Source organism: Chrysemys picta, chromosome 10 (genome assembly GCF_011386835.1).
Source record: "Chrysemys picta bellii isolate R12L10 chromosome 10, ASM1138683v2, whole genome shotgun sequence".
In the NCBI taxonomy this organism is placed as follows: domain Eukaryota; kingdom Metazoa; phylum Chordata; order Testudines; family Emydidae; genus Chrysemys; species Chrysemys picta.
Window position 1 is genome coordinate 27,039,951 of NC_088800.1, and position 23,469 is coordinate 27,063,419.

The 23,469-nt window shown below is 40.9% G+C and overlaps 1 protein-coding gene across 4 annotated transcripts in view; it reads left to right on the forward strand.

Annotated features, from left to right (window-relative positions):
• Positions 1-9,644: 9,644 nt before the first annotated feature.
• The window catches only part of LIPC (lipase C, hepatic type), a 79,828-nt gene continuing 66,003 nt past the window's right edge, over positions 9,645-23,469 (forward strand). The window contains exons 1-2 of one of the 4 annotated variants that reach the window (XM_065558274.1): positions 9,645-9,763; positions 9,975-10,101. In XM_065558274.1, coding sequence (XP_065414346.1) covers positions 10,020-10,101 — 82 coding nt within the window. In that variant the 5' untranslated portion in view covers positions 9,645-9,763; positions 9,975-10,019. Of the gene's footprint in view, positions 9,764-9,970; positions 10,102-23,469 lie in introns of those variants that run through there. The other 3 variants (XM_065558273.1, XM_065558275.1, XM_065558276.1) reach the window with 3 other exon arrangements.

Consider the following 23,469-nt stretch of genomic DNA (forward strand, 5'->3'; position numbering starts at 1 on the left):
GGGCGGAGTTGGGGCGGGGACTTTGGGGAAGGGGTTGGAATGGGGGCGGGGAAGGGGTGGAGTTGGGGCAGGGCCGGGGCCCCCATGGAGTGTCCTCTTTTTTCAGTGTTGAAATATGGTAATCCTACAGGTACTGACATAAAACCAGGGTTTCTTAAATACACAAACTGTTCATAAAATCAAAACCTAGAATCCATAAGAAGATAGCTGTGGTGGAGCTCACTCACCCTCACAGCTCCCCTTTGCATTGATGAGGGGTGTTGCCATGATCTTTGGCTCTAGCATCTCCTGTCAGCTGCCTGCCTCTGGCTTCTGTGGCTCAGCCCTCAGGCCAAGTAACCTAGAGTTCAAACCCCATTCTTTCAAGGCAACTAAACACATTACACACTGTTCCTAAATAAAGGGCACTGAAGGAAATAGACTGAAAATGTAAATATTTTATTTACTGATATTACACAGAAGAACCTACTATTACTATTCAGTTTTATTTATGTCTGGCTATTGTTTGATTTTCAATTCTCTAAAAAAATAATAATAATAAAACATTTAAAATACAAGTTTCTCTGTGGTGCTGGTTGAGGTTTTTTATAGTTATCAATGAACACAGCTATATAGGATGTGGTAAACTGCCTTTTTAAGCTACAAGAATGCAATTCTGAGCCCAAGGTACAGATTCAGGGCAAATATAGGTGACATCAGCTTGATTCTGAGTGACCAGTAGAGAAGAGATGTCACATGCATCATAAGCAATAAAACAAACTGCATCTTGCAGAAGACACTCATTTCACAGGATCAGGTCTATGCACACTAAGTTATTTTACTCAGAAGATGAAACTCACTGGCCCCTTAAGACATTGGAAAACATTACTACAAAGCTCATGGACCCTATTGCTTTTCACCTCAAGCCTTGGGTATCTCAATGGAGTTATGCCAGCTGACGATCTGGCCCATAATGTTTCTTCTCAAGCTGAAAGACAGCTTTGTACTACGCTGCTCTTTGTCTGAAGGTGATTGAAAACCCCCTTGGAGAACATAAGGAATGCTGCACATCATTACTGAAGCTTTAAAAAAAATGGAAGTAAAGCTACTAAATTACAGAGCTCCAAATTCTGATATTTTGCCTTGGAATGCGCCAACGTTTCTGCAAATACCAAACTCCCCAGCTGACAGAAACCTAGTACAGCAATCTCAACCCCGGAACTCAAGAAAGGACGATGGTGTACTCCCATTTAGCCAAAACCTTATTACCCAAACCACCCCATAATCCAAATCCCTTCCTTGTCCCCCAGCATGAGATACATGGGGACAAGGAAAGGATTTGCATAATGCAGAGGTTCAACTTCAGATAACAGAGTAGAGCGCCACCCCCACCCCGGATTGTGAGGAGGATGAGCCCCTGGCTGCAGTGGTGGCTACCCTGAATGGCTCCTGGGGCAGTGCAAGAAGTCAGGGCCAAATTAATCTTTTGTGGGCCTGGTGCCAAACATATTTGTGGGCCCCCATGGGGTAAGGAGCAAGGCAGGGCCAGGGGCAAGCACAGCAGGGCGAGGCGGGCAGACAGGATCCCCCTGGGGTGGCACGGAACCGGTACCTACCTTTCTCTTCCAGAGCTAGGTCCTTCCCAGCCAGTTTCTCTCTCTCTCTCTCTGAGCTGCAGCTGCTCTTCCCACCCTCCTGGTGGGGAGGCTGACTGTAGTTACTCCTGTAACTGGACTTTTAGTGTCCGGTCAGCAGTGCTGAACAGACACTGCCAAGTCCACTTTTCAACCAGACTTTCTGGTCAAAAACCAGACACCTGGCAACAGGGGCACCGGAACAGGGGGGAGCAGGAGGCCATGGCCCCGTCACTTTTAGAAGGCTATCCCCTCCCATCTTTTTCCTGCCTGGGGGTGCGGGGCGGGGTGGGAAGGAGCAGAGAGGAGCGAGGAGTGGGTGAGGCCTTGAGGAAAGGTGGAGCAGGGATGGGAAGAGACAGACTGAGGTCAGGACCTTGGGGCAAGAGGCCAAGTGTAGGCAGGGCCTCAGGGTGGAGCAGAGGCAGAGCCACAGGGGGAGTGGAGTGCAGGTAGCGCCTTGGGGGGAGGACCAGAGCAACAGAGGCTACAGTCCAGGTGCAGTGCCCCCCCCACACACACTTCTCAGGGCCGTCTAGCGCTACTGCCTGGCAACCATAATCCTGGCAGGGCAGAGCAGAGTTCCAGCCGGAGGGGTCTCTGTTCTGCCCTGCACCTTGCGCCTGCAGTGATTGGGTGTCACTGGCCCAGCAACAGCACAGGGAACCCTCTGCAGCCTCACTGTCATGAGAGTGAGGGGCAGAGCTAAGACCCCTTCCCAGCCAGGACTGTGAAGAGAAGCAGCCTCGAGCTCCCGGTGCTGAATGACTCCTGCCCTCTCGGCTATCCGAACTCCCAATCACCTGAATCAAATCCCTGTCCCTCTCCTATGCTATTCAGATAATCAGGAGTACACTGCAGTGATTAATTCCCTGAAGCCAAATCAGGACACAGCACAGTCCATGTGTCCCAGGGGCCAGCTTCTCAAGTGCTTTCCCAGGTTGCCTTTCCAGTGTCAATATAGTTGTGTTTAGAATCCTCCAGTTCCCGAGTCCTGTGTTTCCTTAGCTTTGTAACTTCGGACTTTATTCAGCTAATGGTGCAGGGCCCTCTACTGTGGAAATCCTACCCAGAGGCACTGCTGCTGCTACAATTCCTGTTTCACTTGAGGGTCTGCAGTCAATGCGTGGACCCCAAGAGCAGCCAGCTTGCCCAAGGGGGACATCCCCCAGCAGTCTCCACCCATGGGACTACTATGGAGTTCCAGCCAGATTTTAAAGCCACCTTCTTTTGGCAGCCCCCCCAATACCACCAGCTGCCCTCTTCCCAGCGTAAGTCCCCAACAGAGCACAGCAGCCCCCTCTAAGCAGTGGGATACACGTTATACTCCACACACACGCTAATGGGGGTTCCATAAAACAGTTATCATAAATATAACCATTAAAACATTGCAAAGCTTATTTTGTCTAAGCCAAATAGAAACTTCTTAATCACCTTACGAGACATGCACATTACCAAGATGTACATTTTGACATAACCTCACATATGCATATAGTTGAGTTGTGTGTGCCCCTTTCCAACATGCCTTTTAATGTCACCAAACAGCCAGATCAGAATGGTCACAGGTTGTACAGAAAGATCCAGCAGGCATCCTGAACTTGGAGAATTCCAGCTTTAATAATTCTCTATATGGAAACAGACATCTATGGTATGCCTTAGATCTTCTGCAGTCATTATCTACTAACAAACCTATTGGAAGCTAATTTCCTCTGATAATATGATCCTTCCTTCAACCAGGGGATATAGCCTGTGAATTGAAACAGAGGAATTCCATTTACGAAAATGATCATCTGTTCACATGGTCAGTGCCAAAGGGCTAACAAGCCAGTAACTGCTGAAGCATAACCAGATCTTTCTATGCCTTTCCTATAAGCTGAAAGCTTGTGTGTGATCTCTGTGCGTTACTGACTACAATTTAGTAACAAGAGCCAGTCTGCAACCCAATTGAGACAGAGCAGCTCACACAAAGCTGGCAACTCATTTATTGAGTGACCTGTCAAACATGTGGCAGGATTGGCTAAGTTACAATTTAGATAAGAAGCCCTTTTTCTGTGCATCTAATCAGGAAACCTCTACCTCTAAAGTACATTATATTGTAGGAGATCCAGTCTTCTCTTGATGAGTGCGTATTAAAGTTAATTGGAATTACTCATGTACATCAAATGGAGATTAGACCTAGGAAAAAGAAAAAGACCCTGATCACATGTAGTGTGAATGGGATAGCCTTGCGAGGGGCCATTGTGAGCAGTGACTTCCCTTAGAAAACAATGGCATCTGTTTTCTATTGACTAATGTGCCATAGCATGCAATTTTATGCTACATCAACTTATCTTAAATGCATGCTGTGGAATTTCTCATTCTAATACTGTACAAGTATTCCCAGAGCACTGCTTGGTTTTCTAGCCATTATTGCTTGTATTACTGTCAATGCTGAAGGCAAATTACTAATGCTGCTAGCAAAATGCTTTATATAGCAGAAGTATTATCTGGAAATAGGAGTGTTGCAATAACATGACCATTGACTTCAATATGGAATTTGATGGGGGAGGGTGACACCACACCCACGAGAAAGTGTTAATTGTGCATACTAGTTGTAAATGATACCCCAGTTAGAACTTTTAGACCAAGAAGATATTGCCATGAAGGAATACACGCAAGCACAATTTATTAATGATATTAAATTATTTTAATTTCATAGCACCTTCCATCTAATAATCTCCAAACCACTTTTAAACCTCATCTGAATTAAGGCTCAGCATCCTTTGAGGTCAATTGTGTCATCATCCTAATTTTTCAGATGAGGAATGGAGGCCTAGAGAATTTAAGTTACTTGAACGAGGTCACAAAACAAAGCGTAACAAAAGAGAAGAGAACTCAGATCTCCCTTAGGTAGGAGATGAGTCATGATTAGATTCCTCATACTGAGGAACCAGAGCCACTTCCAGACAAAGCAGAGGTCTTTCCATATCTCTAACAATATGTCTGCTTGGTTTTGTCTATTGCCTGTTTTATTGTGCTTGTTTTCTAATGTTCTGGTAGTATTTTTTCCTGTCAGCTTGTTGTGACAGTCTGTACTATTATGTTCACCATTGGGGAACTGAAGAGACAGTTATTCAACAGTCCAGACTGTACCCTGGGGTTATGTCACACTGGTGTAAACTTCTTACTTGGGTTCATTTCCTCTCTGCCCATTGTTTTCCCTTGATCCTTTTACCTGTGACATATCTGAAGTATCATGAACGCATGCAGCCACTGACTTTGCGCGAGTTTTTTGGGTGCGACAGAGAGCTGAAAACACCTTTATGCTTTCTCTTGAGCTCCCCTCAGGCTTCTGAGGAACTCACCATAAAGCCACAAGCCCTCTGAGGCAGGGTCTGTCTTTTTGGTCGGTGTTTGCACAGTGCCTAGCACAATAAGGGGAGGGTTGGGAGGGAGGTTGTCCATGACAAAGGGCTCCTAGGCACTAAGGTAATACAAATAAATAAGAGAGTGGAATTTGCTCCAGGTTTTTGTTTATAAAGCCTAACAAATCAGTTTGTGGTACTAATGTAGGATTCAGATCCATCTGGGCTTCCGAGCTACCAAATGAAAGAAGGTTCTGTAACAAGTAACAGTATGCTGAAGGAGGAAGAGTTCAGAGTAGACATTAGAAAATAGCTTTTAATGGTAAAACCAATTGAACAATTAAATAAACTGTGACCATTGCCTATAATGGATCACCACTGAGAATGCCACACTCAGGGTTGAGACACCTCAAGAACTAGTGCTTTATTCTATCATCAGCGTCACCAAACCAATAATAAAATGAGCTTCTGTAGCACCACACTGGTTAACAAGAAGCCAAATTGCAGACCCTTTTAGGCATTCCAGATCCTGGTTCCCATCCAGACAAATTAGTCTAATATAGTGAGAGGTTACTGAAAACCTAATTCACTGTACATGAGGTTCTACCAATCGCAAAGGATGAGATACTTATCCCCAGGTCAATATATATTTAGGATCTTAGCCAAATATCATGTGGTCAGCCAATTCTTAGTAAATTAAAGATTTTATTAATAAAAGAAAAAGAAGAGTTAAATGGTTAACGAATCATATACAAGTGATTGGCAAATCCTCAGATCAGTATTGTAGCACTGATGGTAAATTTGCTAGTTTGCATGAAAGTCTCTCTGGAATCATTCCAACAGGTCAGAATCCAAAGGCAGTTTAGATGTAGAGTCAGTTCAAGTCTTTCCACACATTTTCCAGGGTATTCCAAGTAACTACTTGGAAGATCTCGGTCCCATGGTTTAAACTTTCCCTGTTCAAAGTTCAGCAGACTAGAGATGCAGAATCAGGCCCAAGGTTTCTCTTTTATAGCTGAAACAGGCTGTCAAGTGTTTTGAGCACCGCATGTGACTGCGGCTCCTTCTTTGTTGCGCGCATCCTGACCCATTCATGGAAGTTAACATTCCATTTCCTATGCATACACAGGTAATCTAATTACACTGATTTACATAAGGGAATTGCTGTTCATTAGGAACAGAGATAGATAAACTGAAGACAATATAGATAATATTACCAGTTTCCTGCAGTGACTCACATCTTTGATCTTCAGGTTAACTGAACACAGTCGCATACATAATATAAAGACAGTTAAGACATGAAAGGGACTTAGCATCTATACACTAATTTATTTACATTGGTAAACTAACACTATGTAGATAGATAAATGTTTGCCTATCATCTCCCTTGATTCCTACTACTAATGAATGGGTTAGTGATTGCTGGTCTGCTTTGATATTCACACACATGAATTGTACTGATTACAATTGCAATGCCTGTTGTTAAATTATGGGTCATACACAGGGGTTACCTGGTTTGCCAGCATAACTAACTACTAAGTGTTGCAATCCCAAAATGATCACCATGTGATCAGAAACAGGTTAGATGAGTGCGAATGATAGGAGCAATCATGCAAATTAAGAGTTTGAGACAATAGAGTGGAAAAAACACCATTATGGGTCATCCTATCTATTTTTCTCATCTTTCAACTTCTGGTTTCAGCTATTCTATCCCATGCAGATAGTTCTGGAGTTCTTATTAAAGCATTTTCTCTCTATTTGCTATTTCTAAACAGCAAACCCTTGCAAACAAAGTTTAGCAGAGAATTTACAAAATACTCTTTAGAGCACACCAAGTCTACTTAACCATTCTGACAATATAGTTCCCATGACCCTTACATTCTCATTAATGAGGTCCTCCAAGTCTTGGAGAAATGGGGAACTTCCACTTGAATCATATGCCTTTGCTTTTAGCTCCACTTTTCCTAATTTAAGAGGATGTCCCAGTTCTGATTTGTAAAGGAACCCATGAGATGTTGGACAAATGCAGGATTTGAAGGCTGAATAGTTTACAGAACTGTAGAAACATTTTTCCAGTTTCAGAGTAGCAGCCGTGTTAGTCTGTATCCACAAAAAGAACAGGAGTACTTGTGGCACCTTAGAGACTAACAAATTTGAGCTTATGCTCAAATAAATTTGTTAGTCTCTAAGGTGCCGCAAATACTCCTGTTCATTTTTCCAGTTGAGATTCACGAGCAAATGCTCATTACATTTTTTTTCCCCCTCAGGTGGGAGGAACTTCTGAAGTTGTCTTGGTTTTTTGAAGATCCATATTTTTGTTCAGCTGTAATTTCCAGGTGACATCAGTTAGCCAATGTCCTGACCACCTAAGTAGTCCTCCCAACTAGCGCTGTGTGAAGCTTTCATAACAAAAGGAAAGAACTGATTAAAAGTAGCCAGTTTGGGATTTCAGTGTGCCCGTGGAACTCAGGATGGCTTTCACATAAGAGTTACCACAGCTCCCAGACCTGTTAGTGAACTTGGAGAGAGATTTGAACACATCTGACTGAATTGTGATTTTGGGTGGAAAAAACTGAATTTATACAGTCATATTTGTGCTTTGCTGTGAGGACTTTTTGTTTTGCTTGAATGGGAAACTCAAAAATAAGCCTCAAGGGACTACGAACTCCCATGAAGTGCCAAGTTCATTTGAAGTTCTGTAAAGGGAGAATTTGGTTCACAAAACTCCATTCCCAACACCTGCCAGCACAGGTGGTGAGATACCAAGATGAGGAATGAAACATAGGTATCTACACAGTGGGGTAAAGATTAATCCAATGGCATTAGGCTGGCTCACCTGCAACATCAGGATCATCAACCACTCCATAAATCTCATGTGAGGGGATTTTTTAGGAAAGCCACATCAGGCTCCACTCAGAGATCAACCCAACAGTGTTTAATTGTCTTGGCCCAAGCAGAGGACCTGCCTCCAAATCCGGTGGCTCCCCTAAGATCTACTGAGGTCCTGTGCCTCTTCCTCACCTCAGATTCATTGGAGGGGGACTAATTGGGATTCCCACAGCTGTGGTTGCTCTTGGGACCCTGGAAGATCTCCAGGAAATCCAGGATAGTTGGGGGCTGTATTCATGTCTCCAGGGAATCTCCTTGGGGCTAAGCAACGCTTTGCCCTTGGCTGCTCAATTTCCAAGAAGTCTACAGGCAGACAGCTGAACCCCCCCACTTCCCTAATATTGTAGGATCCTAGCTTAAAAGCTTTATTTTTTCTTAACAAATTTTGTAGAGATCTACTAATATTTCAGAAAAACAAAGTGATCTTCAGTGACCTTTTGAAGTTTATAATAGAAATGCTCAAAATTTTAGTTAAACCAGGATGACAGGAACCATGAAGTCAAGCTATATGTAAAGTGGTGCACTGGATCAGCTGGTTAAAACACTCCCATAGTCAGCAAGGTTTCTTCCTTGAGGTAAAAACAACGAGGAGTCCTTGTGGCACCTTAGGGACTAACAAATTTATTTGGGCATAAGCTTTCGTGGGCTAGAACCCACTTCATTAGATGCATGGAGTGGAAAATGCAGGAGCAGGTATAACTACATGAAAAGATGTGATTTGCCTTACGAAGTCTGAGGTCAGTCTAACGGGACAATTCAATTGACAGCAGGATACCAAGGGAAGAAAAATAACTTTTGAAGTGGTAATGAGAGTGGCCCATTTCAGAGAAGGTGTGAGTAACAGTAGGAAGAAATTAGTATTGGGGAAATTAGGTTTAGGTTTTGTAATGACCCAACCACTCCCAGTCTTTATTCAGGCCATGCATCTGATGAAGTGGGTTCTAGACCACGAAAGCTTATGCCCAAATAAATTTGTTAGTCTCTAAGGTGCCACAAGGACTCCTCGTTGTTTTTGCTGATACAGACTAACATGACTACTCCTCCTTGAGGTAGTAATCTTTGCGTTCTGGAGTGAGTTTGTTACAACAAAGTAGTGCCTTATCCCAAAAGTAGTTCCAGTGAACTTTGTGGGATTGCATTTAATATAAGGCACTACTCTACTAGAGAAAGGGTGTCAGAATCTGTCCCTAGGAGGAACTCTATCACCTCAAAACAGCCTGTAATAAAAAAAAATAGCTTGCTACATTCCCTCCAAGTGCCTGACTGGGCCCTCAGCACTACACCTCACACATGACCAGGGCAGAAATAAGCAGTGCTCCCAGCCTACTTGACAAGGCCTCTTCACTCTGTCACAGCACAAATACTGTACACACCTTTATAGTGAAATTCGTACACATCACAATTATTAACCACCTGCTCTGATTTCCAGTAGACAATGTACTATAGAAACAATGACTTTTCTTTGAAGTCACCCCTACACTTACTGCTGTTATTGTTATTGTTATTAGTGGAGGGAAATGTCAGTTAATTGTGCTTTATTAATGAATTTCTCACACAAAATAAAAATCTGTCTGCTTACTTTAAACTAAAAAACATTTTCTTCTTGTACAAGAGCAGTTATCTAATATAGCACTGAAGTTAGCAAAACTGTTTATTAAGTGAGGCATTTCAGCATATCACATTAATTCCCCACCACCACCACCCTACCAGCTCCCCTCTACACACACAAACCCCAACTTAGATGTCTCTAGGTTTGTGAACTATTTAGATTAGTCTTCTTTTCCTTTAGTCATTTTGCAATATGTTCAGACTGAGCCAACCAACTTTGAGCTAACTACCCACGACCTTCAGCTGCGTTTCAGAACAGAATATTCACCCTCAACGTGATCTGTTCAAAACTGAGCATTGCTGAATAAGGTAGGGATCCAGCTCTAAATTTATTTTCTGCCAAAAGCAACATAAAATGAAAACGTATTTGGATGAAAGTAAATTCAGTTCACATTAGAGTGAGGCACAGAAGGAAAATATTGGAACAGTGAACAGAACACTTAAAGGTTAAAGGTTAACGATTAATGGGTAACCATTTCTTCCAAAGTATTGATAATCTTCTATGTCTCTTTGGCAGCAGAAAATTAGTAGTGAAAGCCTCAGTGTTCGTGTGGAAAGAGAAGAAATGAGAAGTTTCCGATTTCTCTCACTTTTGTTGCTTTTCTTCATCTTTACTCAAGCAAATACACATGGAGGGAAGAAGAAAGGTAATATACTGGCTAATGTAACTATCAATCATGATTTTTGTTTCCAAGTTTGTGCTATAAAGATTGAAATACTGAATCTTTGGGACTCAACATGCTTTTTTGAACATTATGTTCTCTTAATCAAATACATGGCCATTAAAATGACATTTCTAAGAAAATGTAGCTGTTTTTAAATGAGAGGAAACCATTCTCAAAGAATGTAGCTGCAAGTTAATCTGACCTCTAACATGTTTGTTGACAGTTATGTTAAAAAATGTATTTGTTTGAAAACTCTCTTGAACCAATAGTGGAATCTGCTCTGGGAAAGAATATTTTCTAAAATAGGGGAAAAGGTCTCCAGAAATTTTACAAATTGCTTCATTAATTTATTTATCGGTGTAGTGTCGTTGGAGTGAAAGGAGTATATCTTTGAAATCTTGTGCCGGAGGAGTTGTGCGTAGAATCATTAAGTTGTTGCACCCCCATTTTCCATGGTATTGTGCCACTTTATGTCAGAGTATCCCTTTGATTACTGAAATATGACAACCACAAAACTCTAGTACTAAACCTCTCTACTTTGTCAAAGTTAATTTCATATTCAACCTTGTAAACCATACATACTAAGTAGCAGTTTTCCTTCTTATCTAAGGTTATTTCCAATACTTTAAATCTGGAGGGGATAATATAGTATCATCCCTAGACTGAGGTGAGATGTAGAGTTGCACATCTGCAGTAGAAGTATGTCCTTTGTTGGTAGCTGTGTAAGGTTTTATGATATAACAATTCTATTAACTATTTCCCATCAGAGGATACTATACACATCACTTGCACAGTGATTTCAATTTGGGGGCAAGGGGGTTCTGCACCCCAAGTTTCACTTTGTGTTTCAGGTCTGACACGACAAAAACTTGAAGAAAAACCTCAGTCAAAACTAGTTTCACTCAAAACTATAATCTGTTCCAGATTCACACACAGCTGGGCCCACAGGTACTTGAAAGGCTGACAACTCTTAGCAAAACACTGACAGGCCTACACTGAATTTCAAATTTTTAATAGAACTCAGATGGAGATTTGTTTGGGGTTTGTAATGTAAGCTTTAGCCATCTCCGTTCAAAACCTTGTGTGTTAAAAGTTCAGGTCATTCATCAAAAACATGACAGCAGGTTACTGTACCCCAGTTCCTCCTAAGGTCAGAAGACTCACTTGATGCCAGTGCCTACTCTCCCTCCCTTACCATCTCTGGCACCTTTCATAGCATTCCTTTTTGTAATCTAGGCACAATTATGTCAATGGACTCCACTTGTTTGCTCTTTGCTTCCCTAGCTTAAAACCTACCTAGGCTTCCAAGAAGGACGTTAAGCATGTGTCCCATCAGCGTTAGCAGGCACATCCACATTAGTGTCTTTTTTAAATGAGATACTGTTGATTTAAGAAACAAGAATAGGTAAAGCTAAGAATTTTTTTTTTTTTTAAAGAAAATCTGCTCTGTTCTCATCTGCACAGAACATGGCTAGAATGGTCTGCAGAGCTTAGTTACAAAGGTTAAAATCTGGTTGGTATGCAAGGCTGCTGCAAAGTCAGATTCTTGTCTCACATCAGTTTTATACCACTATAACTCTTGACCTCAATGGAATTATTCAAGTAATAACCATTCTACTTCTTAAGGATTAAAAAAAAAATCAAAGTGTGTTAAGTAGTCTAAGTTTCAGATCTGAAATACATAGAATGACACTCCTTTCAACTGGATTTGAATTTGTAGTTAGGTTAGACTTGGCCCCTCACCCTTTCAAAGCAGGGAAATTAAGCACCGGCTAGTTTATTGTGTGAGGGTATTTAGGATGGAAAGACACTAGCAGATGTCATTTACTTCAGTGGGATTTGTGGGTCACTGTTGCCTCAGAACAGTCAAGCTCTTTAATTTAGGACATCTAAATATGGATTTAGGAGTTAAACTAAGTACCCACATTTGAAAATTTTGGTCCAAGGATTGGTCTGACTGGTCTCTGCTTGGATGTTGAAGATCCAGATCCCATTACATTCCTTGTGTCCTTTGCCAAAATTCCCCAGCCCCCCCCCCCCCCCATTGTTGGAGAACATGCTATACATTTGCTGGCTGCTGCCCTCTACACTATCGGTGGCTGCATTTCATTAGAAATACTGTATAGACAAACAGCAGCTTGGAATTAAGAGTTCTATCACCTAAAAAGTTACTCCTTCTTTGAGGGTTTCATTGAAGATTTTCAAGATCTGGCTAACCGCAAAAGTGAAACTGCAGACATCAATCTTTCCCATCTAAATCCAAAATATAACTTCAGTCCAATTAATTAAAGACCCTTTTCTTTTGTTCATGGAAATACCCAATACTAGGGTCTAGAACAAAGAACTAGCCATGCATCAAACAAGCTTCAATGTTTTCTTCTAATGCAAATGACTGAACATCTTAATGAGAGGCTTACATTCACCAGAAGAAGAAAACATAATAGGTATTCACTTGACTTGTGCATTACTTTCCTTTTCCTGCTACTATTCACACAGTAGCGATCACTTATATCACACTAAAAAAACTGGAACAAAATACATTTTCTTGATAATGCAATAGTGAATCTACACAGCACTGCAGAAATGTTGTTAATGGTTTGTGGTTTTCTTCATTCCTTTCAGAGTAGAAGAGGTGATATCATTTTAATGGGAAATGTCAATAGATACATTATTAATTATTTTCTCCAATGCTTGTTGTTGTTTACCACTGGCTTATCTGGCATATTTTGTCATATGAGAGCTATGCTGAATCTACTTGAAGTTTCAAGGTTAATAGTGGGGTTTCATTAATTACATTAATAATGCAGTTTTCAACTTTATATTGCTCAGCAGAGTAGCCTTAGTGTAGTGACCTCTTTTCCTACGTATTAGCTACAGCTAAGAATGGTTTGCTGAAGCTAAGTCAGGCTTCATATGTAGTCAGAGCACGTGGCAGTATTTGGATGGGCCAGCAGCCACTTCCAAGCAGCATGCATAAGATTTCCTAGCAGAATGAGCAATAACTGGCGAGAGAGACAAAAGGGGCCATCTATCTGCACATGCCAAGCCTGGGTGATAAAATTCATTACTTTGGCAATGGGCCAAAATGAATTATGATCCTCTTCAGATAGACGTGGAAAACAAACCTTACACTATTCTCCTTTAAAAACAATTTACTGAAGAATTTCCCTCTAAAATGGTTTACTCAACAATGTATTTGTGAAAAACAAAGGCAGTTTACACAGTTATGAACTCTTACTTGTTAATTACTCTGATTTCATAAAAGTTGCTCCAGTTCTTACCCGTTCATGTGCTGTAACTTCCCTGAAAGTGTTAACTTGTAGAAGACTAATTTCCTTCATAAGCACCTAGCAACAGTCTCATGACCTCACATTATAATCAGCCAATGAAAGTTTATTCTGGTAAAGCAATGCATGTAGGATGACATGCTTCACGGTCTTGGCAGTTGGATGTATGGCAACCTGACAGCACGTGCCCATGCACACACACACACACACACAGTTCAAGTTGCTTGTGCAGTTTCAATTACATTCAGTTGAATTAGTATTTTACCAGTAATACAAAATAGATTTTACTTTTCTAATTGGCCTCCAGATTCAGATACAACTACACCAAGTGCAACATACAGTAAATACCAAAAAGGATGTGACAAAGAGGAACCCAATTGAAACTGATTATGAATGGAGACACTATTCATACATACAGCTCTCTGTAACAAATTAAGCCACCTTGCACCACATATTGCAAATCCAAATTTGGATTTGCACTAGAGCAGTCCTATGACTTACTACTATTCAAGAATTTGATTCTCCCACTCTTACTCCCATGGCATACTACCTTACGCTGCAGCTGAAGTTACTGGGACCACTCACAGAGTAAGGTATTATACAATGGGAGTAATGGTGTCAGAATAAGGCTCCAAGGCAGCAAACTCCTATTTCCAGTCATTGTAGCTTTGGAGTAGACTGACTCGACAAGGCTCTGCTTCCATGGCATGTTATCCCACACGTTCTTTGCTAAGCAAATATATAAAAACAAAGCTGAGATTAGATTGGTCATTTTCATACATCTGTATATTAAATCATTTACCCATAGTTCTCTTATTTCAGGGTCAAATGTTCTGTAGCGTGCCATGAGTGATTTATTCCCTATTTCAAGTGCCACTGCTCTACCATTGGGTAATGAGGGGTCATGAGGCATGTTGGAGGACATCAATTAATGTTTAACTCTGTGTTCATAACTCCTCATTTCCAAAGACCACTCAATTAGGAGCCCAGTCAAATGTAAACTTGTCCTCTTCAATCACTTACAATAAATGCTGGCTATAAAAAACAGTCCAAATGAATTCTGATTTACCAGGATGTCCACGTTAATAAATGTTAGCAATTACTTAAACTTCAGACACTGTTCAGGAACAAATCCTATTTGCCTGGAAACTTAAAAATGTTTCTTTATAGATACACTAATGTTTATATTTTACAGGACACACACCATGGTAAGGTGTGGTATTACATTTACTTACACCATAGTAAGATGTAGTGTTAGAGGGTCAAGTGGGTATTGTTTTGGTTTGATCTCATCTCTAGTTCGCGGTTTTCTGATTTGGGGATGAGAAGCAGCTGGTAGTTTTAATTTTTATGTAACTAAATTTTAACCTAGGGCAATAGCTCTCGAACCCTCAGGGAGTTTCTGTATTCATTACATATCAAATACATAAAATATTGTGTGTTATATCAGCAATATTTCCACTCCAGAGCTTACTTTGTACTGATGAAATATCTTTAAACCATTTGAGAATGGACTGTGTCTAGGATTGTTACTGTTATTTGGGGGAATGCTTGAGAAGTACTGCATTTCACACCACTGATTACAACCTCTGTAGTGATATATTGTTTATTACAGATATGGGGAAATAAATACAAATATGAACTAACTGATGTTTGTAAGACATCTTGAGGGAACCTTAACCTCCAGCTTATCTCAGATACTTGATTTGTAAACTATGTATCTTTGCTAAATTGTATTATGCAAGAATCTAAGGGCCTTTCCATGTTTATTGAACCAAAGTTCTTAGGAGCAATTTAAACCCCATTTAAAAATGACTAGTCCTAGATTCCAACCCAAGTGCTCTCCCCTGGAAGTTCACTAGGGGAAGTGGTTACCAAACCTTTTTCAGGCAAGTGAAATATAACAAAGACTAATCTTGGCTAAATCAGACAGTTCCTATTCAAATGTGTGTGTCTAACCTACAACAGAGTTCCATAGCTATGAATCCCAGTTTCACAAGTGCATACAATTAAGAGAGCTGGCTAGCAGTAGCTTATCTGGACCCAGAACAGAGGCTCACCACTGGGAGTTAAATTGTCACAGCCTTTACTCAGCCATGCAGGGGAGTAAGGTCTCCTCTGTTTAACCGGCTTAGATTGTAATACCAGCTGCAGAGGGGAAGATGGTGCTGCTTCGCTGATGAGGTTTGACTTTGGCTCAACCCACCTCACCCCCCAAGTAGATGAAAAGGTGCAGTGGGAGCAGTAAACTGGTCTGTGAAAAGGATAAAGTACCTGCCACCCAAGCACAAGGGAGGAATTGTAACCCAACCAATTCATTCTCTGGTCTGCTCCTGGGATGGTGCAGCCATGAGGTTGTAGGAAGGTTGTAAAATGGCCATCTAGACCTGAAGTAGAGAAGGGAGCTTAGATTATCAGTCTCACAAGTCTTAAGCGCCAATATACATACCAGCAACTGGGGAGCAACTGCAGTGGAATACTGCACTGAGAGCCAGCTGGCTCATCACCCAGTAATTTATTGTGCTCCAATTCCATCATGCTTACCTTCTGCTTACTGGGCAATAGAAATTGAAATTTACATCATTATTCAAGCTTGTTCTTTTAACAGAGAACAGTTTTTTTGTAAGGAAAATAATAGATTGGAATTTTCTTAGCAAATGAGATCAAAGTCACAGCTGAGGAATTAACAAGAGGTGCTGCATGGGAAACCCTAGGCGACTGATGAGGTTTTTAAAAAGTATGTAATGTAAAATGTGCACACGTGTGTGGTATTGAACTTTTGTGCTTCCTTTAGTTACTAAGGGTGCAGTTTAGCCATCTTTACTGGTACTGAGTAGTAGTACTTTTTAAATAAAGTAGTCCAACTGAAACTCATAGGACTACTTGTGCAGAAAGGTACTACTCAAAGGCAGAATTTGAGCCCTAGATTTTAGGGTTATCTTTACAAAAATAGTGTTCCAAACAGTCTACAGTTGACCTGTACATGTTGTTCACTTGGGCAAGACAAGGTCAACAAGAAAGAAATGAAACCCCATGTGCACTGTACAATGGTCACAAATAAGGACATTTCAAATTCAGTCAGGGATACGGAGCGTACAGAGTTTACTGAATGAAAGAAGTTTTGCTCTCTGTGAGCTAAATTCTAGCATTTGGCCATAACTCCGCACTGGTGGACTAGTGGATCTACCGTAGGGTGATTGGACAGCAAGTTTGAAAAAAAATCAGGATGTGGCAGAGGGTGGTAATAGGCACCTATATAAGGAAAAGCCCTGAATATCAGAACCGTCCCTACAAAATTGGGACATCTGGTCACCCTAAGCTAAGGGGAGCACAGGGAGGCTTTCAGAATACTTCCTAGTGCACAGAAGCATATAGGTATGATATACCCTTTCAAGAAGGGTGACATAAACCTCTCCTTAAATTTATTGCAACAGGACCATTTCCAGTTGCAATAAGAAACATGACCCCCCACACTATGGAGTCAATGTTGTGAGGAACGGAGTACCTCAACACCCATAGATATGGTAGTATCCTTGGCAGAAATAAAAAAAAAAAAAAAAAGCATGACTTGGTTGTAACAACTATAAAGGAGATTCTTAAGTGAAGCCTCTGGACACAGATGCAATGTGGTTGTCTCTATCTTCCAAACTAAGTAGAACCTGTGCTGCTTATTGTCACTATTTCCCCAAATCCCAGCCTGGACTAAGCAGAAATGGAAGGGGCTCATTACTACACTTCATACTTCAATGGTTATGGAGGGCACTCGAATGTGTAAAATTGAGTTCTTGACATCTAACATTTAAAAGTAGCAGAAAGTTAAACTAGTTTCTCCATAGACCCCTCCCTTTGAACTCCTTTATGCATGGGATGGAGGGAACTAAATACAAGTATGGCCAGAGAAGCCAGAAGAAAGGGAATGGAGGTTTTGTGACATGCTTCTCCCTCCTTATGGAACAGCCAGCAGGAATTCCCTGTACCCTGTCTCTGCAGTTTCAGGACTCCATGTGACTTGCTCTTGAATCTTTTTTGCTTGTTATTTTTATGATTCTATACTATATTGCATCTTTCAAGTTAAATTTATATATACAGCAGTCTGTTTGTAAAATAAAATATTTTAAGTAAAATAAGAATGTGCTAGCTCTAGACTTCCATAAAAGAAGTGTCTGTATATTCTCAGAACACCTTCAGCTTCTCATTTAAATGAAATGTTCTCTGAATATCTGTGAGCAGGTGAGTTCTCATGAGCCAACCTCAAATGTTTAGGTTCTGAGCTGCTTTCCATTTATGAAGGACAAACATTTTAGAGGTTAAACTGGCTAAACTTAACATTCTCATCTGGTTTTCTGTTACCCTGAATATAATATTTCTAGTCTAAAAAAAAAAGGGGGAATAAAATGCTGAAACATCAGAGACTGACACCTTATCAGCTCAGAGACTAAAATACCTAAATATGCATAAACGGACACTCCACAGAACATATGCATCAGATTAGCAGTCAGTGCTCTCCAAATCAGGTCATTGTTTCTGATCTCTTCTTAACCATCCTGGACTGAGTCCAGGGCAAGCTAAACAAATGAGTCTCAGGTTTTTAGTAAGTAAGGTTTTCTATGGTGTGTGCTCCATAACCCACTATTAGGGCTTGTCTACACTTACCAGAAGATCGACGCTGCGGCGATCAATTTAGCGGGTCTAGTGAAGACCTGCTAAATCGACCGCCGATCGCTCTCCTTTCGACTTCTGTTCTCCACCTGATCAAGAAGAGTAAGGGGAGTCGATCGGAGAGTGTCTCCCGTCGACGTCGCATAGTGTGGACCCTGCGGTAAGTATCTCTAAGCTACATTGATTTGAGTTACGCTATTCATGTAACTCAAATTGCGTAACTTAGATCGAATTTTCTCTTTAGTGTAGGCAAGGCCTGAGTAACTCAATTTAGTCCCTTACTACCTGCATTCATTTTTTTAAATACAATTAAAAAAAAAAAGTTTGTACTCAGGAAGTAGCCAAAGGACTCCAAAACTTTCCAGAAAGAAGGTTGTGTCTGGAATATCCTTTTATGCTGATGTGAAGTACTTATTTTGGCAATAAAGTCTATTAATAAGGATCCATGCCAGCTTCCATTTAAGTCAATGGCAGGTTATCCATTGAATTAACAGGCGCTGGCTCTGACCCAATAGGAGATTCCAATATCCACAGTAGTTTGTGCGCTGTACTAGAGCATCTAATAGTTAATACTTAGTCCTGCTATGACTGCAGGGGACTAGAATAGATGACCTCACGAGGTCCCTTCCAGTCCGATGATTCTATGAAGGGTGCCATGTAAACCAAAATTTTCAAGCTTGCGTGCCTACAGTCTGTCACCTCCATCCATAAGTAGGTCCCTAAAAAAGCTTCAGTTAAAGCACTTAACTGTAAGCAATCAAGTGTAAACATTTTTGTCCTGCTGCTCACAACCCCACCACACTAATACAGCTCAAGGGCAAGTGGAGAGATGCTTTTTGCCAAATTTAGAACCCAATAGAAAAGTCACAGGTTCTATATTTAGAACAGAAGAGTTGACATTCTAGATCCATTTAGCTCTGGAGAAATACGAGGTCTAGTCTGCTTGATTTTTGTTTTATTTTTTCTAGCCACATTCCAGTGGGAGCAGGTGGGTGCTCAGCACTTTAAGTCCATAGTTAAGCATGACTTTCAAGCTTAAGTGTAGGTTCCTGTTTTAGCACTTCTCTAATCACATTTGTATACAAGATTCCATTCTGTGGATATCCTCAAATCTGACAGAAGTAGAAATAAGCTCCAACTTTCAGCCCCAGTAAATTCTGCTTTTACTACTTATTCCCTATTAGATAAAAACCTAAAGACTGCAGTGGCCAGATTCTGATCTTAGCTACCCAATAATAAAAACTGGGAATATCTCCATCAACTTCTGTGACTACTTTTTGACTGACTGCTGCACACGAGCAGAATTTGGCCTTTGTTTCCTTAGTAGTGATTTTATTTGCAGTTCCTGGCTCCATTCGAATTTAAAGGGCATCTTTCTCCTCTAATTTCATGGATTGATTTCTAATCATTTCATCAGCAAGGGGAAAAAAAGCAGAAGGAGACAGTTCTGTCACTCTGCTGATGGCTTGTGAAAGGTTTAAGCGGGGGGGACATTTCTGTCTGGTGCTAATAATATTTACATTAAGGTGGTTTAGGGCACACTCCCCCTTGAAAAACTAGAGCTAATATGATTATTTTCTCCATAGTCAGCAATCTAGTCTGCCAGTTAAAATAAAAACCTCTACCTCTGAGCTCTCTGGACACTTGCCCAAATAAAAGCCTAGATTTCCCTCAGACCCCTTTGTGCATACTTACGCAAATGAATTCTAAGTATTGAAGAGAAAATGTTTAACTATGAATGAATGATCCAACTCCTATTCCAGTTTTCTTTCCAATATTGCCAGTTTTAACAAGGTGATTTAACTCAGAATATCAGCCTCTGTAAGTAATACCCTACAGTGAAATATATTTGACAGATCTGTTTGCCCTTCTCTGCCGCATCTCTCTCTCTCTCTCTCATACACACACACACTTTTAGATCATTACTCTGAATTTATACTAAATACAGAACCATGAGAGCATGAGCTTTCCCAAACACATTCAAAGAAACAAAATCTCAGTCCTTCAAGAACCAGAGCAATTTCTTTTAGGCATTTCAGTGCCAAGGCAGGTCAGTGAAGTTATTATTAGCATTAATTAGCATTCCTACAAGCTATTGAATTCTTTACCTGCAGCCAAGAGGCATGCAAGACATGCAAGACTTCTTTCTAAGATTTAATTTACATTCTCATTATTACAAGCAAGATACGAATATCATCAATGCAAACTGACTTTTGGTAAAGTAAGATTTGACCCATGTACCCAAAATGGCTATATAAACAGAGATCAGATAAAAACAAAACTTCAGAGGAAAGAAACTCTCCACAGAGAGTCTGTTTAAGAATTTGTAAAGAAAAATCATTTGGTCCTACTAATTATAGACAGACCAGGTGTTATGTGTGGTATATCAGGTCACAGACAGATAATTCACACCCTCAGCTCAATCATGACAATGTACTTTCAGGTCTGTGCTTTATGAGTCTGAATATACATGAAAATTGACTCCTCCTCCAAAAATCTGAACTACAAATATCAGGGTTGAATCAGAGGTCCAAAAACAAACTGATATCAGTTATGAAGTGGTCTAAGAATTGACGAGAGTCCACCAGCACATCATTCTCATGCACTATATGCATATTCTAACAAAGTGCCATGAGACCGGAAGCCTGACAGTAGCTCTCATTATTAAAAGACACTGCCATTTCATTGAGGAGCTGCCAGAGGATTTATTTAGGAGAAAAAAATAATATTTAAAATCAGTGATTTTATTGGGATTAAGAGACAATCCATAGGGAAATCTTAAATCCAGAGATACAAATACTATGAAAAATAAAGTACAGCGATTACATGAATTAAGAAACAAGATATTTTGTAAAACATGACACCAAAGTACTAGCCTCCAAGAGAGAAATGCATCAACGGGTATTAGCCAAGATGCTCATGGATGCAACCCCGTGCTCTGGGTGTCCCTAGCCTCTGACTGCCAGAAGCTGGGAGTGGATGACAAGGGAGGGATCACTTGATGATTACCTGTTCTGTTCATTCCCTCTGAAGCACCTGGCACTGGCTACTGTCGGAAGACAGGTTACTGGGCTAGGTGGAACATTAGTCTGACTCAGTATGGCTATTCTTATATCCTCCACTTTACCCCTCATATAAATCCCATGAGATTAGAAAGAAAGGGGAAAAACTCTTCAGTCAGCAGACCTGGATTCACTCATATGCACTCTGTGAACTTGCACATAACCACCACCCCCCCAATCTTGGGGCAGCGGGCAATGGGGAGCTGAACATCAGAAAAAATGGTCACAGCACAGCACCACTCACTCAGGTTTAGCCCACTGCCTCCCCATCATGATGGGGGCGGGGTGCAGATGGGCCAGTTTTGAGTGAGTGACATTTGTGACCTGGCACACTGGGTCACAGTGCTACTCTGGTCTGGGGTTCCCCAATGTCCATGCAAAGGCCCCAAAATTCTTTGGCTGTGCCATGTTACTCAGCATTCCCAGTGAAACGGATAAGCACAGTGAAGAAGCAGAGGAGGCCAAGAAAATAAAAAAATAAGCACTGCATGTCTTGGTGAGGTAATCTAGGTACAGCAAGAGTGAACGGGAGGTCATCAGATGTAGACAGGCAAGTGAAGTTTAGCCCTTCATTAACCAAAACTAACTAGTCAGCTGAACACAGATGCTTTCTGTGACAGGCTGGGGGCATGCCTGTCAAATTGTGAACTCCATTTTGGTTTGTGAATGCCATTTTGTGATTATAACCTTCATTGTGACCTCCTTGTTGGAGTATGGTACCCAGGTGGTGTTGAAAGCTAGTCTCATCCTGAGAAGGTCAGTCTATTCTTTGTGCTCCTGCTATCGGTGGGATACCTACCATGGGGCTAAACAAAGAGCCATCAGATCTGATGGGCTAGTAGTTGAGACTATCTGCAAGAACAATTAACAAGGAAGGAACTGCAGTTCCTCAGCCTGAGCCACATGGACCAGAAGGGGAGAGGGAGACTTTTAAAAAGATGGCTACTTCTCTGAGGTGGGGGCCAAATTGCATGTTATGGTGGCTGGCAAATAGACCAGGTTAAGGAGAGGAAGTGCTGCTTAGCCTGAGGACAGTGACCAACCCCAGGACCCACAAAAGGGGTGAGATCAGACAAGGCAGATTGGATTCAAGGACTGTTTCTTTTCCAAAGATCTGTAACTCTCTAGTACTTTCAAGTGTCTATGGTTAAGAAATTCCTTTGCTAAGTCTGTACGCCTTGCTTTCCTGACAGTTTAACTAGCAAGCAGAGTTCCTCCAGCTAGGTGGACTTTGGGGGAAATGTATTTAAGCAACTGGGGGCACTGGTAGCAGGGTCCCACTGGCCAAGAAGAGTGTCAGACATGGGGGCTGCAGCTATCATATCAATGTTTTTCAGAAGGCCTGTTAAGTGCCACAAAGCAAGCTATCATTCTGATTGGCTGCCAGTAATGTCATTATCTTTGTCAGTAACATGCAGTAAATGCACAAGTCTGAGTTTTCCTTGTTTGGATATACCATTTCCTGACACCAAAGAGCATTCTAAGTTGTGCATTGCTGGGGTAGTCACACATCACCAGCCACGGGTGGCAGTAATTGCCTGAATGTACGTTGTGTCATGTCTTTTTGCTAAAAAATAATTAATATAATGGGAGTTGTGGACCAGATTCCCCACAGATCAAACTGAAAACAGCCTTTAATGACATGACAGAAACGAATGTCAAATCTGTCATGAACCTTTCCCTTCGTGCAAACATTAAGCAAAAAAACTCCCCCCCAGAAACAGGCCTAGCTAATAGCATCGCTAAAGTATAACTCTGCGGCTCACCCCTCACAATCAGCTTTCAGAAGGAAGAGAACTAAATATTCAAACTGATTATGATAACAAACAGTTTGGTCACTGACTGACTAATTCATAAAGTTACAAAGCTAAGTAAAGGTTGCCAAGCACTGATATTGTAATAGGTCCGTATCCTGGCTTCAGATGTGCACTTAGTGCCTCCAGCAACCTGAAAAATGGAAGATTAACACAGATCAGAAAGAATAAGGCACTTATTCTGGAATTTTCCATTTTGCTCTTAAGCTAGGGATGAATTTTTTTTAAACCACATACAGCCTCCAAATTCATGCAGTCGGAAGATTCATAGAAGATCAATGGCTAATATATATTTTCTTTAATTGGGTTTTATTAATTTCAGCATTCCATAGTAAGATTCTCTCTATTTGCATCACAAGGCTTCAGTATTGGTATGGTTGGGCATAGAAATACAGTAGTAACAAGGTTCTTCATGGTGCTTTGTTCTAATGCTCACTCTGCTGAGAAAAGCTTTCAGTTGAAAGTAACCTAAAATTATTATATAAATATATATGAGCAAAGCTAATTTGAAATAACATGACATGCTTT